General features: G+C 41.0%; 1 protein-coding gene across 2 annotated transcripts; it reads left to right on the top strand.

Annotated features, from left to right (window-relative positions):
- The first annotated feature begins 1,151 nt into the window (after positions 1-1,151).
- ngb (neuroglobin) lies at positions 1,152-7,806 on the top strand. 2 transcript variants are annotated; one of them, XM_090219187.1, is made up of 5 exons: positions 1,152-1,377; positions 1,488-1,704; positions 2,675-2,783; positions 4,482-4,601; positions 5,469-7,806. In XM_090219187.1, exons 2-5 carry the CDS (start codon positions 1,607-1,609, stop codon positions 5,619-5,621), a joined length of 480 nt encoding a protein of 159 aa, XP_090075313.1. In that variant the 5' UTR covers positions 1,152-1,377; positions 1,488-1,606; the 3' UTR covers positions 5,622-7,806.
- The last annotated feature ends 9,407 nt before the right edge of the window (positions 7,807-17,213 follow it).

The following is a 17,213-nucleotide window of genomic DNA, read 5'->3' on the forward strand; positions in this document are numbered from 1 at the left end:
TTATATTGAACAAAAATATAAATACAACATGCAACAATTTCACAGATATTACGGGGTTACAGTTCACATAAGGAAATTAGTCAATTCAAATAAATAAATTAGGCCCTAATCTATGGATTCCACATGACAGGGAATACAGATATGAATCTGTTGGTCACAGATACCTTGAAAAAAAGGTAGGGGTGTGGATCAGAAAACCAGTGAGTATCTGGTGTGACCACAATTTGCCTCATGCTGGGTGACACATCTTCTCATAGAGTTGATCAGGCTGTTGATTGTGGCCTGCGGAATGTTGCCCCACTCCTCTTCAATGGCTTTGCGAAGTTGCTGGATATTGATGGGAACTGGAACACGCTGTCGTACAGGTCGATCCAGAACATCCCAAACATGCTCAATGGGTGACATGTCTGGTAAGTATGCAATCCATGGAGAACCTGGACATTTTCAGCTTCCAGGAATTGTGTACAGATCCTTGCAACATGAGGCTGTGCATTATCATGCTGAAAAATGAAGTGGGCCTCAGGATCTCGTCACGTTATTTCTGTGCATTCAAATTGCCATCAATAAAATGCTATTGTTTTCGTTGTCCGTAGCCTATGCCTGCCCATACCATAACCCTACTGCCACCTAGGGGCACTCTGTTCACAACGTTGACATCAGCAAACCGCTCACCCACACAAAGCAATACACGTGATCCTGCAGTCAGCATGCCAATTGCACGCTCCCTCAAAACTTGAGACATCTGTGACATTGTGTTGTGTGACAAAATTGCACATTTTAGAGTGGCCTTTTATTGTCCCCAGCACATGGTGCACCTGGGTAATGATCATGCTGTTTAATCAGCTTCTTGATATGCCACACCTGTCAGGGGGATGGATTATCTTGGCAAAGGCGAAATGCTCACTAACAGGGATGTAAACACATTTCTTGTGTGTGTGGAACATTTATTTTTATTTTTATTTCAGCTCATGAAACATGGGACCAACACTTTACATGTTGTTTGTATTTTTGTTCAGTGTATCTGGAGGGAGGTTGATGTTTTTGACAGCCCTTGGTTCACCTGTAGGAGGAGCTATAGCTCGTCACATCCTCAAAGGAGAGAAAGAGAGCGATCCCGCCTTTCCTTCTTCAGTGGAGTGAACAGATCCACAGCACTGGAGAGAGGGTATAGTGGGAGAGAGTGAGGGAGAGGGAGAGAGAGACAGTAGTCAGTTTGACAAATAAGCACGGCGGATGACTTGTCTCTCTCTGAATGCACCGTGAGCAGGAGAGCAAGTAAGTACCAAGAGTACCAGCCAAGGCAGTTCTCCAGATGCACAAACACACACACAGACTCCACAGCCTGGTACAGACAGGGAGCGTGTGAAGAGAGAAGAGGTATGCTGGGATCTAGATTTGCACGTGTACAACTATCATGAATTCCTCTTTCTATTGTTTTGGTTTTAATATGTTATGTTTTAGCTCTTGCACTTACACTTCGTTTCCAGGTGGGTCATCAAAGGTTTCCCAAGCGGAGTCTACCAAAGTGTAATGGGTTGCCCAGATCAGAGACTTTTCCTCTGTTCCTGCAAAGAGAGCTAGTCCTCACACTGAGCGACCCCCGGGCATGGAGAAGCTGACGGAGAAAGACAAGGAGCTGATCCGAGGCAGCTGGGAGAGTCTTGGCAAGAACAAAGTTCCACACGGAGTCGTCATGTTCTCCAGGTACAGTCATGATCTAAAGCTTTTTATTTGAGGAGTTAGGTATGGAGGAAATGAAGGAGTTAGGTAATGGAGGAAATGAAGGAGTTAGGTATGGAGGAAATGAAGGAGTTAGGAGAAGTTGTGATATTGCTTGTTATTCTGTATTATCTATTCAGATCAAATCAAAATGTATTTGTCACACTCGCCGAATACAACAAGTGTAGACATTGCCATGAAATAAATTCTTACTTAAAAGCCCTTAACCAACAATGCAGTTCAAGAAATAGAGTTGATACAATATTTGCTAAATAAACTCAAGTAAAACAAATCTAATCAATCTAAAAGTAGCACAATAAATGTACATAACAATAACGAGATTATAAACAGGGGGTACCGGTGTACAACACTATACTTTATAACCAGTGTTTCCCCTATATTCGACTCTGCTACCACGGCTGAAAAAAATCCAATGGAAAACACTGAGAACTATACATGCATGTGTTCCTCCATGAAGATTTCATGGTGATTAGTACATCAGCCTTTACTGTTTGTGTACCAAAACAGAGTGTTGGTTGATATCTACAGCATTTTTTGTAAGAAAGTTTACTGAAACCTAACCATTGACTACAATTTGCAGTTGTATACAATACAAATATGTCAGTATAGTGCAAAGATACTGTAAATAATGTAGTTGTCATAGTAAACAGTACTTGTGTACTTAGAGAGAAAAATACACTTCACCTACATAGATACTGCATCACACACTCCCTATACTGGGACTGGTGGCTTGACTTGTTGCTTGGCGACAGGCTGCAATAGTCTTTATTTTGAAACAGCTTCTGCTAAAACAGACTAGAGAAGAACTGTTGCTGACTGTCCTATTTTCTTTAACCAGACATTAAAATCGTAGCTATTGTGGCATTCGAGGGACTTACGACTACATGTATCTGTCTGCACCTGTAGTACTGAATTGTGTTTTATGTCTGTGCAGACTGTTTGAACTAGAGCCTGCGCTCCTCAACCTCTTTCACTACAACACAAACTGTAGCCCCACACAAGACTGCCTCTCCAGCCCTGAGTTCCTGGACCATGTCACAAAGGTAACCCTGCATAGCCCATCACCATAACAACTGACATCTACAGTGAGGGGAAAAAGTATTTGATCCCCTGCTGATTTTGTATGTTTGCCCACTGACAAAGAAATTATCAGTCTATAATTTTAATGGTAGGTTTATTTGAACAGTGAGAGACAGAATAACAACAACAAAAATCCAGAGAAACGTATGTCAAAAATGTTATACATTGATTTGCATTTTAATGAGGGAAATAAGTATTTGATCCCCTCTCAATCAGAAAGATTTTTTGGCTCCCAGGTGTCTTTTATACAAGTAACGAGCTGAGATTAGGAGCACACTCTCAAAGGGAGTGCTCCTAATCTCAGTTTGTTACCTGTATAAAAGACACCTGTCCACAGAAGCAATCAATCAGATTCCAAACTCTCCACCATGGCCAAGACCAAAGAGCTCTCCAAGGATGTCAGGGACAAGATTGTAGACCTACACAAGGCTGGAATGGTGAGAAGGTGACAACAGTTGATGCGATTATTCGCAAATGGAAGAAACAAAATAACTGTCAATCTCCCTCGGCCTGGGGCTCCATGCAAGATCTCACCTCGTGGAGTTGCAATGATCATGAGAACTGTGAGGAATCAGCCCAAAACTACACGGGAGGATCTTGTCAATGAACTCAAGGCAGCTGGGACCATAGTCACCAAGAAAACGATTGGTAACACATTACGCCGTGAAGGACTGCTCAAGAAAGCACATATACATGCCCGTCTGAAGTTTGCCAATGAACATCTGTATGATTCAGAGGACAACTGGGTGAAAGTGTTGTGGTCAGATGAGACCAAAATGGAGCTCTTTGGCATCAACTCAACTCGCCATGTTTGGAGGAGGAATGCTGCCTATGACCCCAAGAACACCATCCCCACGTCAAACATGGAGGTGGAAACATTATGCTTTGGGGGTGTTTTTCTGCTAAGGGGACAGGACAACTTCACCGCATCAAAGGGACGATGGACGGGGCCATGTACCGTCAAATCTTGGGTAAGAACCTCCTTCCCTCAGCCAGGGTATTGAAAATGGGTCGTGGATGGGTATTCCAGCATGACAATGACCCAGCAACAAAGGAGTGGCTCAAGAAGAAGCACATTGAGGTCCTGGAGTGGCCTTGCCAGTCTCCAGACCTTAATCCCATAGAAAATCTGTGGAGGGAGCTGAAGGTTCGAGTTGCCAAACGTCAGCCTCGAAACCTTAATGACTTGGAGAAGATCTGCAAAGAGGAGTGGGACAAAATCCCTCCTGAGATGTGTGCAAACCTGGTGGCCAACTACAAGAAACGTCTGACCTCTGATTGCCAACAACGGTTTTGCCACCAAGTACTAAGTCATGTTTTGCAGAGGGGTCAAATACTTATTTCCCTCATTAAAATGCAAATCAATTTATAAAATTTTTGACATGCGCTTTTCTGGATGTTTCTGTTGTTATTCTGTCTCTCACTGTTCAAATAAACCTGCCATTAAAATTATATACTGATCATTTCTTTGTCAGTGGGAAAACATACAAAATCAGCAGGGGATCAAATACTTTTTCCCCTCACTGTAAATGGTTGATTCTTGAAAACAAATCCACGGCAATAACCTCTTGCTGCGTGTTGGTGTATGTGCACATTTCTTTGTGTGTGTGTGTGTGTGTGTGTGTGTGTGTGTGTGTGTGCGTGTGTGCGTATGTCTCCAGGTAATGCTGGTGATCGATGCAGCAGTCAGTCATCTGGACGACCTCCATACCTTGGAGGATTTTCTGCTCAATCTGGGGAAGAAGCACCAGGCAGTCGGGGTTAACACCCAGTCTTTCGCTGTAAGAATATTGTCACTCTGATTACTCACTGTAATACACTGCTGTCATACTGAGTATACTGTACACTATACTACACTGTAAAACAAAAAAAAGAAAAGTTGATTTTACGTACAATTTCAAGTCAATTCCAATTTAATTTGAAATTCCAATTAAAATATTGAATTAACTCATGAAGTGGAGAATTCATGTTGAATTTAATGCAAATTTTGAAAATCTTCACGTTTTGGAATTTAACTGGAATTTGGACTGTTTGAATTGGAATTGTAAAAACATTTATACATTCGGTATTGAATTGGAATTCAATATCTGTAAATTTCCCATTTATTGGAATTATTGCACTTAGTATAAAAATATGCTGCAGGATTTGTTCTAAATCATATCAAGTTCTATCTCTATATTTCCAGTATAGGCTGTCAGGACAGTGATACGATCAGTCGGAGAGAATTGAATTCAAATTGGAATTTGTGGAAATGTTGGGGATAATATTGAATTGGGAATTGAATTCTTAGAATTGATTTAAGATTGGAATTGAGATTGGAATTGAATTCTCTCTGAATTCAAAGACTGACCTGGAATTTGATTTGAATTAAATTGAATATACAGGGAGAGGAAATTGTATTAGAGGAAGTGGAATTAACCCCAACCCTGATTTTAAGACAACCAGCTGCAATAAGATTGTGAGTTTGATCAACAAAAATGTTGTTGAGCAAACTCACAATCCTATTGAAGGCATTTGCCGTACATTGAAATCAACATATTATTTTACAGTGTACTTTTAAGGAACAAAACTTGCAACAATTTATAGTTGTAGGCCAATATTCATAATATTTGCTTGCGTGCATCCGTGTGTGCATGTGTATGTTGCAGGTAGTGGGGGAGTCCCTTCTCTACATGTTGCAGTGTAGTCTGGGTCATGGGTACACTGGCCCACTGCGTCAGGCCTGGCTCAACATGTACACCATCGTAGTGGCGGCCATGAGCAGAGGATGGGCCAAGAACGGGGAACACAAGACTGACTGAAACATTTGCTGGGGTCTGCTACCAGTTTCTGTCTAATCACCTTCATGGTTGCTACGGAGTAAGGTTGTATAGCTCACAGCCTGAAGGTTTTGATTGCTGTATATTTCCTCAGTGAGTCTAGGGTTACAGTAGGGAGAACAAATAATGTTATCACACTTGACACCACAAACGATGGTTGAATCACCTGATGTTCAGAGTTAACTGTTTTTGCTGGGGATGTTGTAGCTGTAGATAATGCTGCTATAACTTTGTGGGGATGTTATGTGTCAACCAGCTTTGCACGTGCTCTAAGTCTTCAGTTTGAGTTCCTCAAATTAGAGAAAGGGTTAAATTAATGTAATGACTGAATTTGCTTTGTAAATAATTGTCTTGATATACAGTGGTTTGCCAAAGTATTCACCCCCTTGGCATTTTTCCTATTTTGTTGCCTTACAACCTGGAATTAAAAAATATTTTGGGGGGGGTTTGTATCATTTGATTTACACAACATGCCTACCACTTTGAAGATGCAAAATATTTTTTATTGTGAAAAAAACAAGAAATAAGGCAAAAAAACTGAAAACTTGAGTGTGCATACCCCCCAAAGTCAATACTTTGTAGAGCCACCTTTTGCAGCAATTACAGCTGCAAGTCTCTTGGGGTATGTCTCTTTAAGCTTGGCACATCTAGCCACTGGGATTTTTTTGCCCGTTCTTCAAGGCAAAATTGCTCCAGCTCCTTCAAGTTGGATGGGTTCTGCTGGTGTACAGCAATCTTTAAGTCATACCACAGATTCTCAATTGGATTGAGGTCTGGGCCTTGACTAGGTCATTCCAAGACATTTAACTGTTTCCCCTTAAACCACTCGAGTGTTGCTTTAGCAGTATGCTTAGGGTAATTTTCCTGCTGGAAGGTGAACCTCCGTCCCAGTCTCAAATTTCTGGAAGACTGAAACAGGTTTCCCTCAAGAATTTCCCTGTATTTAGCGTCATCCATCATTCCTTCAATTCTGAGCAGTTTTCCAGACCCTGCTGATGAAAAACATCCCCACAGCATGGTGCTGCCACCACCATGCTTCACTGTAGGAATCATGGGAAGTGTTGGGTTTGTGCCAGACATAGCGTTTTCCTTGATGGCCAAAAAGCTCTATTTTAGTCTCATCTAACCAGAGTACCTTCTTCCATATGTTTGGGGAGTCTCCCACATGCCTTTTGGAAAACACCAAACGTGTTTGCTTATTTCTTTTTATTTAAGCAATGGCGTTTGTCTGGCCACTCTTTCGTAAAGCCCAGCTCCGTGTAGTGTACGGCTTAAAGTGGTCCTATGGACAGATACTCCAATCTCCGCTGTGGAGCTTTGCAGCTCCTTCAGGGTTATCTTTGTTCTCTTTGTTGCCTCTCTGATTAATGCCCTCCTTGCCTGGTCTGTGAGTTTTGGTGGGCGGCCCTCTCTTGGCAGGTTTCTTGTGGTGCCATATTCTTTCCAGTTTTTAAGAATGGATTTAATGGTGCTTTGTGGGATATTCAAAGTTTCTGATATATTTTTATAACCCAACTCTGATCTGTACTTCTCCATAAGTTTGTCCCTGACCTGTTTGGAGAGCACCTTGGTCTTCATGGTGCCGCTTGCTTGGTGGTGGCGCTTTCTTAGTGGAATTGCAGACTCTGGGGCCTTTCAGAACAGGTGTATATATACTGAGATCATGTGACACTCTGTTTGCACACAGATGGACTTTATTTAACTAATTATGTGACTTATGAAGGTAAATGGTTGCACCAGATCTTACTTAGGGGATTCATAGCAAAGGGGATGAATACATATGCACACACCACTTTTCAGTTTAAAAAAAAAATATATATCATTTTTTGAAACAAGTTATTTTTGTCATTTCACTTCACCAATTTGGAGTATTTTGTGTATGCCCATTACATGAAATCCCCCCAAAATCTATTTAAATTACAGGTTGTAACGCAACAAAATAGGAAAAACGGCAAGGGGGATGAATACTTTTGCAAGGCACTGTTTATACTCTAATAGCAATGATTGTGGGGTTCTTCGTGATGTATCTTAAAGAATCACACAATGGCTGTATTACTTGGCATCACTCACTACCTCTACTGTGATCATTACTGTAGCTGGAATGGGCGGCTATGAGATGGGCCCTTTGCCAAATCAAACCAATGATAAAGAAACATTGATCACAAAAGTATATACAAGATTGTTGTTTCGAGTGATTATCACAAATCTATTTATATTTCTTTGAGTTAGGCTAGGGATCTGATAATGGCACATACTAATGCTCTCCTGTCTTTGTGTGTGTTCATGACCTGGGGTGTAACAACCCTTAGAGGTGAACATGATTCTTAAAGACATTTATATTATTAAGTAAACCGTTTTTTTTGGACAATGCTCAATAGAAAATGACAAGAACTGTTAATGTATTCAAAAGTTTTTCTATGGGACCTCTATGACTGTAATGGCACCTTTGTCTGAAAGGTGTACACTCTTAGAAAAAAAGGGTTCCAAAAGAGTTCTGTGGCTGTCCCCATAGGAAAACCATTTGTAGTTCCAGGTAGAACCCTTTTGTGTTCGAGGTAGAAATCTTTCTAGTTCCATGTTCCCTCTGGGGAAAGGGTTCTACATGGAACCAAAAAGGGTTCTACCTGTAACCAAAAGGAGTTCTTCAAAGGGTTCTTCTATGGGGACAGCTGAACATCCCTTGTAGGTTCTAGAGAGCACCTTTCTTTCATAGAGTGTAAGTGGCACTCTCCTCTGACAGTAGAGGTTGTAAAGATCACGTTGCCATATGCGTATTATCATATTTCAATAGACTTCAACTGACTGTTACCTACTCTAAATACACTGTTATTCTCCTCTTGAGTTCAAGCTAAATGATGGAACCCAACAGTAGATTATTTGCTTGAGTGACTTTGGGCAATTAGTTTTCACTGATTGTAAATGTGAAGTGGTGTTGAACCACATAAATGTATCAATATTGTGATGATCCGTTATAAACAAGCCACAATTACAGAAGTACTTTGGCTTTTTGGACCCATTAGACAATCATAGTCATTGACAAAGCCAGGATTTATTCTTTCTTTTTTACTTCTCTAGTGTGTTCATAACACTGCAAAGTGAAGTACTTTTAGAGCTCTGAGGGTCTTTCTGTGGACAACCCTAAAACATTTATGAATAAACAAGTTTCACTACATCCTACCTGAGCCTGCTCAGATAGTAAGAGATGATACTGTAGTTAGAGATGATAGTTAGAGATGTGTACATCCTTTTTGCCGCTATGAACACATGTACCTATATGTTTCTATACAGTGTGTATCAGTGGCATGAAAGACAAAATTCCAAGTTAGCTATAATACGTAAAGTATTTGATAACACTACACTACTGTATATCCAAGCTGCTGATATGTGGTGAATATTGCTTTAGTCCGAGATGACTTTTATCAAGTTTATTTTTGTATTTTCAAGTGTTTTATATGTCTAAATGACTATATACCATTGTGAACACAAATGTTCCTAACATGTTAAATTACCCAAAACATATATGTAAAATACATGGTGTTCCCTTGAACATGTATCATGACTTCAGATATAACAACCCCTCAATGTGGTTAAATTGCCCGAGAGCCTTGTGCTACAAACAAGAGCGCAATTTCTCCTCAATCGGTAAACATATTTTGCCAAATTATCAATTTGTCAACCCTAAAAGGAATGTTACTGTTGGCATCGGATACCGAACCATTTCATTACTATTTCAATATGAGATCTCACTTTATTGTTCAATTACCTGTGAGCTTTCTTTTCAGGCTAGTACATTACTACTTCAGGGGGTTCCTCTCTCCCACTTTCCAACTAGCATAGTGGGTTTCCCTTACCAGATGAATCCTTCTCCTGGTCCAAAAAGCATTATACATAGAGAATACACATCAAAAGTGTTTTTTATTCCAGGAATAAGCTTCATCTGAGTCTAGGAAACTAGCCCTATGAATTAAACACATTTTGTAATATCTATATAATGTACTATGCAGATTGTTGTGGGTAATGTCTTTATTTTCAATTTTCTGAGAGTAGGTCTGTTTAATGTGTATGTGTGGATTGCATTGGTACATGTAAATAACCTGATATTTTGATTATGAGTGTCTCCATGTCTACCTCATCAAACTCAGCTGCTATTGAACAGCAACGATTTCACCTATGTAATGTGTTGTGTGCTTACTCAATTAAGACTAAATAAAGGTGATCTTCTGTGGACATGCAACTGAAAAAAGGGGACAATGTTTATTGTTTTTCTTCCACTTTGAAGGTTTGTTTGTTTGTGTGATGGTATTAATGTTGAGTTCAGGGTTTGTAATCAGTTACACTATGCCCGGTTGTTCTCGCTCCGCTTGGTTATTCCTTGGGATTATGTAACATCAGTGTACTGGCTGGCTCCTTCCCTAGGGGTATAGAGACTTTGTCTGAAAACCAGAGAGCTGAGTGAATATCATCCTACTTAATCATGCAAATGCCACATTCATCGCATCTCCAGGACTCCAAGAACTCTTAGCCGCTACACAGCTAATGTGCTTTCTTGACCTTAAAATGCAGACAGCTCTATTTTGTAAGTATTAAGATATGCTCTAAAGCTTTGTGCGTGTGCGTGTGTGTGTGTGTGTGTGTGCGTGCGAAAGAAGAGAGAAAGAAACAGAGAAAGACAGAGAGATGGCAGCTAAGTTGTTCTGTCCCAGATGGCCTGAACTCCATTCAACACATTGGGTTAATCTATCCTATAAAGCATTCACGTATTACATTTGCTTGCGTCATTGTAAAAGTCGCATCCATGGGCTGGCTGTCTGCCCTGGTGAGAAAGCAGTAACTGACATGTCCCAAATCTGTCTTTCTGCGGTGCTCTTCATCTTCCCCTCTATCTGAAAGGTTGGTTTATTGACGCTAGTAAGTCGCTGGCTGTCCTACTATGACCCACAGAGTAACACTGAGGCTGGGGTGTGAGTTCAGGGGATTAGGTTGAGAAAAGCAGTGGTGTGGCCTCCATTAGTTTAACACATGATTCATTCCATAACATGGAGAGTATCTGCTGTCCTGAGGATTGCTATAGCACGGTCACCTCCACTATACCGCCACTACAGGTCAAGTATAAAGGTCTAGTGAGGCCGCAGCTGTATAACCCGGCCATTGGCAGATGTAGGGATATAGAGACGAGAAAGGTGGATACAGCAGCACTGAGGTGATGCACATCAACAGAACTGCAGCAGAGTCAGCACTTTTAAGTTCCTCAGTGTTCACATCACCAAGGACTTGACATGGACCAACAACACCATCACTCTTGTCAAGAAGGTGCAACAGGGTTTCTACTACCTAAGGCGATTGCATAAATTCAGCATGCCACCCCGAGTCCTCGCCAAATACCTCGCCAAATACTACTGCTGCACCATCGAGAGCGTCCTGACCGGTTTCATCACAGCCTGCTACAATTGCTCCATCCACGACCGCAAGGCCCTCCAACCGGAGATGAAGATGGCCCAGTACATCACTGGGACCGTGCTCCCACCCATCTAGGAAATCTACTCAGAACTGTGCCTGAGGAAGGCCCGCAGCATCATTAAGGACCCCACACACAAGCCGTTCACTCCCTTACCATCAGGCAGTCGGTATCAGAGCTTGAGGTCTGATACCAACAGGCTCAGAGACAGTTTCTATCTACAAGCCATCAGAATGCTGAACACTAACTGAACTGACCACCTGCACAGACTATCCGCAACTTAGCACATAATGTACTCACACACACCTACCAGCTCTCACAGTCTCATGTCAGAATTAGATGTTCATCCATGTTTCTCAAACATCCAATTTTGAAGTTGTTCCAATTGTACAATTTCATCATGTTTAAGATTAAATTCAGGCATTAACTGCAAAATCTTAAGATTAAGCATTAATTCTGAATGGTTAAGGTAAGGGTTAAGGTTAAGCATGAACTTTGAATGGTTCAGGTAAGGTTTAAGGTTAAGCATTAACTCTGAATGGTTCAGGTAAGGGTTAAGGTTAAGCATTAACTCTGAATGGTTCAGGTAAGGGTTAAGGTTAAGCATTAACTCTGAATGGTTAAGGTAAGGGTTAAGGTTAAGCATTAACTCTGAATGGTTCAGGTAAGGGTTAAGGTTAAGCATTAACTCTGAATGGTTAAGGTAAGGGTTAAGGTTAAGCATTAACTCTGAATGGTTAAGGTAAGGGTTAAGGTTAAGCATTAACTCTGAATGGTTAAGGTAAGGGTTAAGGTTAAGCATTAACTCTGAATGGTTAAGGTAAGGGTTAAGGTTAAGCATTAACTCTGAATGGTTAAGGTAAGGGTTAAGGTTAAGCATTAACTCTGAATGGTTAAAGTAAGGGTTAAGGTTAAGCATTAACTCTGAATGGTTCAGGTAAGGGTTAAGGTTAAGCATTAACTCTGAATGGTTCAGGTAAGGGTTAAGGCTAAGCATTAACTCTGAATGGTTAAGGTAAGGGTTAAGGTTAAGCATTAACTCTGAATGGTTAAGGTAAGGGTTAAGGTTAAGCATTAACTCTGAATGGTTAAGGTAAGGGTTAAGGTTAAGCATTAACTCTGAATGGTTAAGGTAAGGGTTAAGGTTAAGCATTAACTCTGAATGCTTCAGGTAAGGGTTAAGGTTTGTGATAGGCTTAAAACAAAAAAAACAAAAATATCTATCGCTGGATTCAAACATGCAACCTGAGGCAGATGCTTACGCTCATCCAACATCCGGTCCACAATGCTGTAGCAAAATGGAAACCTACTTGAATGTTCACTGTTGCCCCTAGTGGCCGGTTTACAAGTCATCTCCCAACCTCCTCAGACATGGATGGACGTTAAATACTGACCTGTATCACCGGTGACCTGGCTGCATGCACGCACACACACACACACACACACACACACACACACACACACACACACACACACACACACACACACACACACACGCACACGCGCACACGCACACGCGCACACGCACACACACACGCACACACCGCAACTGCAGCTACCAGACTCATGTTATAATTGCTAAATACTGAACAATTTAAACACTTGCCCTCAATCCCCTCTTCCCCAAAACACATGTAAATATCAGATTGTAAATTGTGCCTTCTTGTATTATACTTTTGCTAAAATGTTTATTCTATTCTACTGACCCATTTACTTCATGCTCGTATCCTTCCCAATGGGCAAAAACTGGTTCAGCCATCGTTGTCTCCATGTCATTTCAACCCCAAAATCAATGTGATGATGTTGAATCAACAAGCAAACTGATTGGTATCGCAAAAAGTAATCAACATAAGGGAATTTAGTCGTTGTTTCACCCAACTTTTAACCTAAATCCTATGACATGGTGAAATGTTTTGTTGGATTCACATTAGTTGACAATTCAACCAAATGTAAATTAAAATTGCACATTTAACTGATGTCTGTACCCACTGGGTTATCTTTTATGATTTATTATTATTGTTGCATTGTTGAGTAGGAACCTGCATTTCGTTAGACGGTGTTCACCTTGTGCATCCCGCACATATGAATAATAACACTTGAAACTTGAAACTATCTGTACTGCAGAGTAATCAAATGTTGTCCCATGACGCCAACTGAAGATATTGTGCCATACTGCTGCTGCGGGATCAGTCCTGGGGCTTTCTGGGGGAGACAAGTCTGTTAGAAAAGACAAGACACACATTATTTTTTTAGAAAGTCTGCAATGTGCTTTGGAATGAAGGGGGATTGGATGTTGTCATGGAAACTGCTAAGCAAGGGTCCAGAGAGATATTTGTTTTTGGAGGCAGACAGACACTCTTCAGTGGAGCTGGCTGGCGAGCGGGGTAGGGTAACTGATGTATGATATAGAGGAGAGGGAGGTGGAGGGGGCTAGCAGACTGGGGCTGATCAGGTTAACACTCTAAGATCATCCAGCCTGGAGGCAGCTGAATACTAATGAGTGAGTCTGCCATCTCGAGTCGCCTCAGCTCAACCACTGCAGCATGGCAACCACCATTGCCTTAGCAACAAGAGGAGAAGCACTTCTCTTTTTGTGCTCTTTCATGACAGTTTGATGACAGTGTTAAAATGTCATAAACAGGTGAAGATTTTCAGTTGAAATCTTATGGGGTTTAAAACTGACTTCCCAATCAACTTGAGGTGTCTCAATTGGCAAAGAGTGTTTGTTATATTTTCCTCTATGTTGGTACAGACTGTGCCACTAAAAAGTACAGGCAGTGATACAGAACATCATTCAAGTAAGGTAGTCCCTCTCTCTCTTGACTGGCTTGCAGTCTAAACATTAGAAAGGTTACATTCTTTATTTCTTTACCCCCTTTTTCTCCCCAATTTTGATATTGTCTCATTGCTGCAGTGGGCTTGGGAGGCAAAGGTCAAAAATGACCCGCCAAACCATGCTTCTTAACACCTGCCCATCAGCCGCACCAGTGTGTCAGAGGAAACAGACGATGCTGGGCCCAAACGATGCTGGGCCATTTGTGCGCTGCCCTATAGGACTCCCGATCACAGCTGGTTGTGATACAGCCCGGGATCGAACCCGGGTCTGTAGTGACGCATCTAGCATTGTGATGCAGTGCCTTAGACTGCTGCACCACTCAGGAGGCCCAGAAAGGTTACATTCTAATTGAAGTATGAAGCCATGGTAACAGAAGAAGCCCCCTTCTAATGGCCCTGTTCTCCTGCATTAGATAACAGATCTTGACACCTTTGCTGGGAGATGGAGACAGTGGCATTTCATGCCAACAACATTCCTCTAATGAGCTCAACCTTTTGTGACGCTGCCTGCCAAGACCTTTACAGCGCCACGCTGGATCTCACATCGATCTCCTCCAAGATCTGAGGGCAAGACACTGTCCCCCCTGTCTGGCCTTCAAAGCCCTGGCTGGCCTGGAACACAATGATCAACTATAGCCACTCACAACTATAGCCTGCTTCTACAAATCTTGTGTAAACTTATGCAATCTGGGGTGGAATAAAAAGTGAGAGTGAAATGAAATGCCAACTGCAACTCATTACATGAAATGTTTTAACTAAAGATATGTAAATATAAAACAACAGCAACTGATTAAGCTGAATTTGCATGTGAAAATAAGGAGGCAGCATAAGCTGTGGGGGAATGATAATATTCTATTCTGAGCATCTGGAGATAAGAGGGGAAAAGTTCTGTGCCACACACCCAAAGGAATTCACCTTTCACTAAGAAGCGTGCTCCAAGCAGTTGCCTGTGGTGACAGGGGAAAATGTCAGGCATATTTATTTTGTCTCTCTCTTTCTCTCTCTAACAAATTTTCAACATGGACAAAATTTGAATAAAAATCTTGAATTTGTACCTTTGAGACAATGTCAGATCGTCAATGTAATATCCACTATAAGAAAAAGACTTCGGGCTGGGCAGCACCTCATACTGGAGAGGTATTCTATACCTTATTTCTTCAGTCTTCCCATCCAGGGTTTTAGCATTTGGGATGTCAACAGCTTTTGTTTACATTACGCCCAGAATTCAACCAAACATAGACAGTACACAGGCCTAGCATTTTCAGCTTTGGTTGATTTCAAATGGAATATACAAGTTAATAATATGTACTGTATGTTGGATTCACATCTCCATCTCAACCAACAGTTAAAGAATAGGATTAAATCAAACTCTATATTAAGTGCATTTAAAGTTTGATTTGATTTGATTTGATTTAGTCCTATTCTTTAACTTAGGTTTTTGGTTGAAATAGAGATGTGAATTCAACATATAAAATTATTAATTTGTAGACAAGCTAAAGCCAGACTCAGGTGGCACTGATGGATCTATCCAAGCACAATTCAATATCCCTTTTGCAATATGGTAAATAGCCTATTACCTTGTCTACAACTTTACAAATGCTATGTTAGACTCACATCTCCCTCTCAACCCCCGCAAAAATGTATGTCCGGGAGGGCAGGAGGGGGACAAGGCGAGCAGGTAGCTAATTGGTGGTGGCTATTCAGCAGTCTGATGGTCTGGGGGTAGAAGCTATTGGCCAGTCTGTCAGTTTTAGCCATGATGCTCTTGTACTGCCCACGTCTGAGTGATGGAAGCAGGGAGAACAGGGCATGGCTTGGGTGGCTGGGTTCCCTGATGATCTTCTTGGCCTTCCTGCGACATCTGGTGTTGTAGGTGTCCTGAAGGGACAGTGTGCACTCAATGGGGCTGGAGTTGCCATACCAGGCTGTATGCTCTCGATGGTGCTCCCGTAGAACACTGTGAGGTCCCTCGGGGACAGGCCACATTTCTTCAGCCTCCTGAGGTTAAAGAGTCACTGTTGTGCCTTCTTCACCAGTGGCTAAGATGGAACTATCCAACCAGTAGATACAACAAAATATCAACATTTAAAGGAGATGTCAAAAAAACACAATTCAATATTACTTTTTAGACAGTAAATAGCATAGAAATGGAAATTAAAGTAATTTAATAAGATCTCTATGGTAAATACCCTAATGTTAAGGCCATCTTATAAATGAATGTAACAATATTTATTCAACCTGAAGAGTAAGACATCCATTGCCACATTTTGAGGTTACTGTAACCATAAACGTTCTATGCAATCATAGAAAGCGTTGCAGGTCGCAAGGTCTGTGGAAATCTTTACAATTGCTATAACAATCTGCACAGAACCTCAAACGACATTGATCACGTGCCATGTAGGCCTACTTTAATGTAATCACAACTGCAACCCAGGTCATTTGGCTGTGCTATTAGATGAAGCACAGTGATACACATTAAGTTGTTGTATAAATAAACAAAATATCTGACATTGTATTTCTATTTGAACTTTGTTGTGCTTTTAGATGGCTGAAAGTGCAGTGGTAACACATTTAGGAGACAACTAAACCAAAAATCGGACATTGATTTTACGTTGGAATTTAGTTGTGCTTTTAGATGGTTGAAAGCACAACATTGGGAATTCAGCAAACTTTTGGCTGTCTTTTTTGGGTGAACATGGGTGAACATAGGTTGGAACATATTTACCTAATATGACCCAATTATCCACATTGAAAAGACGTGGTGTGTAGCATCTATGAACCACATGATTATGCATAGCATTGACGTCAAACGGAAGAACCGAGGACAAGGATGGCTCCTGCTGTGAGATTCTCTCTGGTGTTTACGAACAACTGATGCTGTGAGGATATCAAGATGCAAGGATGCTGTAAGATTAGGATATCAGGACCTGCTTAGACAAAAGCAATTGTAACAGTAGAGCAAATGATCGCAATGTATGGTAAAATGAATGGCTGTAGTATTACCATTATAATGAGCACATGATGCATGGAATGCCAAGGTATGAATGTATGAAAGTGTATATTCTTATTTTAAATGTATGTCGTTCTGATTTTGTCTATTAATGTTCTGCATTGTCATGTTTTATGTTTTGTGTGGACCCCAGGAAGAGGGGCTGCTGCTTTAGCAGTACCTAATTGGGATTCTGATAAAACACTAAACTTATCCCATATAAAAGCTGAAATATATAAATCAGAATAACAGGTTTTTTTTTCTTAAAGTCTCTGTAAATTCATTATAATTGATA

Source organism: Oncorhynchus mykiss, chromosome 25 (genome assembly GCF_057628025.1).
Source record: "Oncorhynchus mykiss isolate SJ-2025 chromosome 25, ASM5762802v1, whole genome shotgun sequence".
Taxonomy (NCBI): domain Eukaryota; kingdom Metazoa; phylum Chordata; class Actinopteri; order Salmoniformes; family Salmonidae; genus Oncorhynchus; species Oncorhynchus mykiss.

Bases quoted from the DNA above. Each gene is read 5' to 3' on its own strand.
- ngb (XM_090219187.1), top strand. From the start codon at position 1,607: ATGGAGAAGCTGACGGAGAAAGACAAGGAGCTGATCCGAGGCAGCTGG. The intron at 1,705-2,674 runs GTACAGTCATGA...ATGTCTGTGCAG, and splicing joins GGAGTCGTCATGTTCTCCAG to ACTGTTTGAACTAGAGCCTG. The intron at 4,602-5,468 runs GTAAGAATATTG...TGTATGTTGCAG, and splicing joins TTAACACCCAGTCTTTCGCT to GTAGTGGGGGAGTCCCTTCT.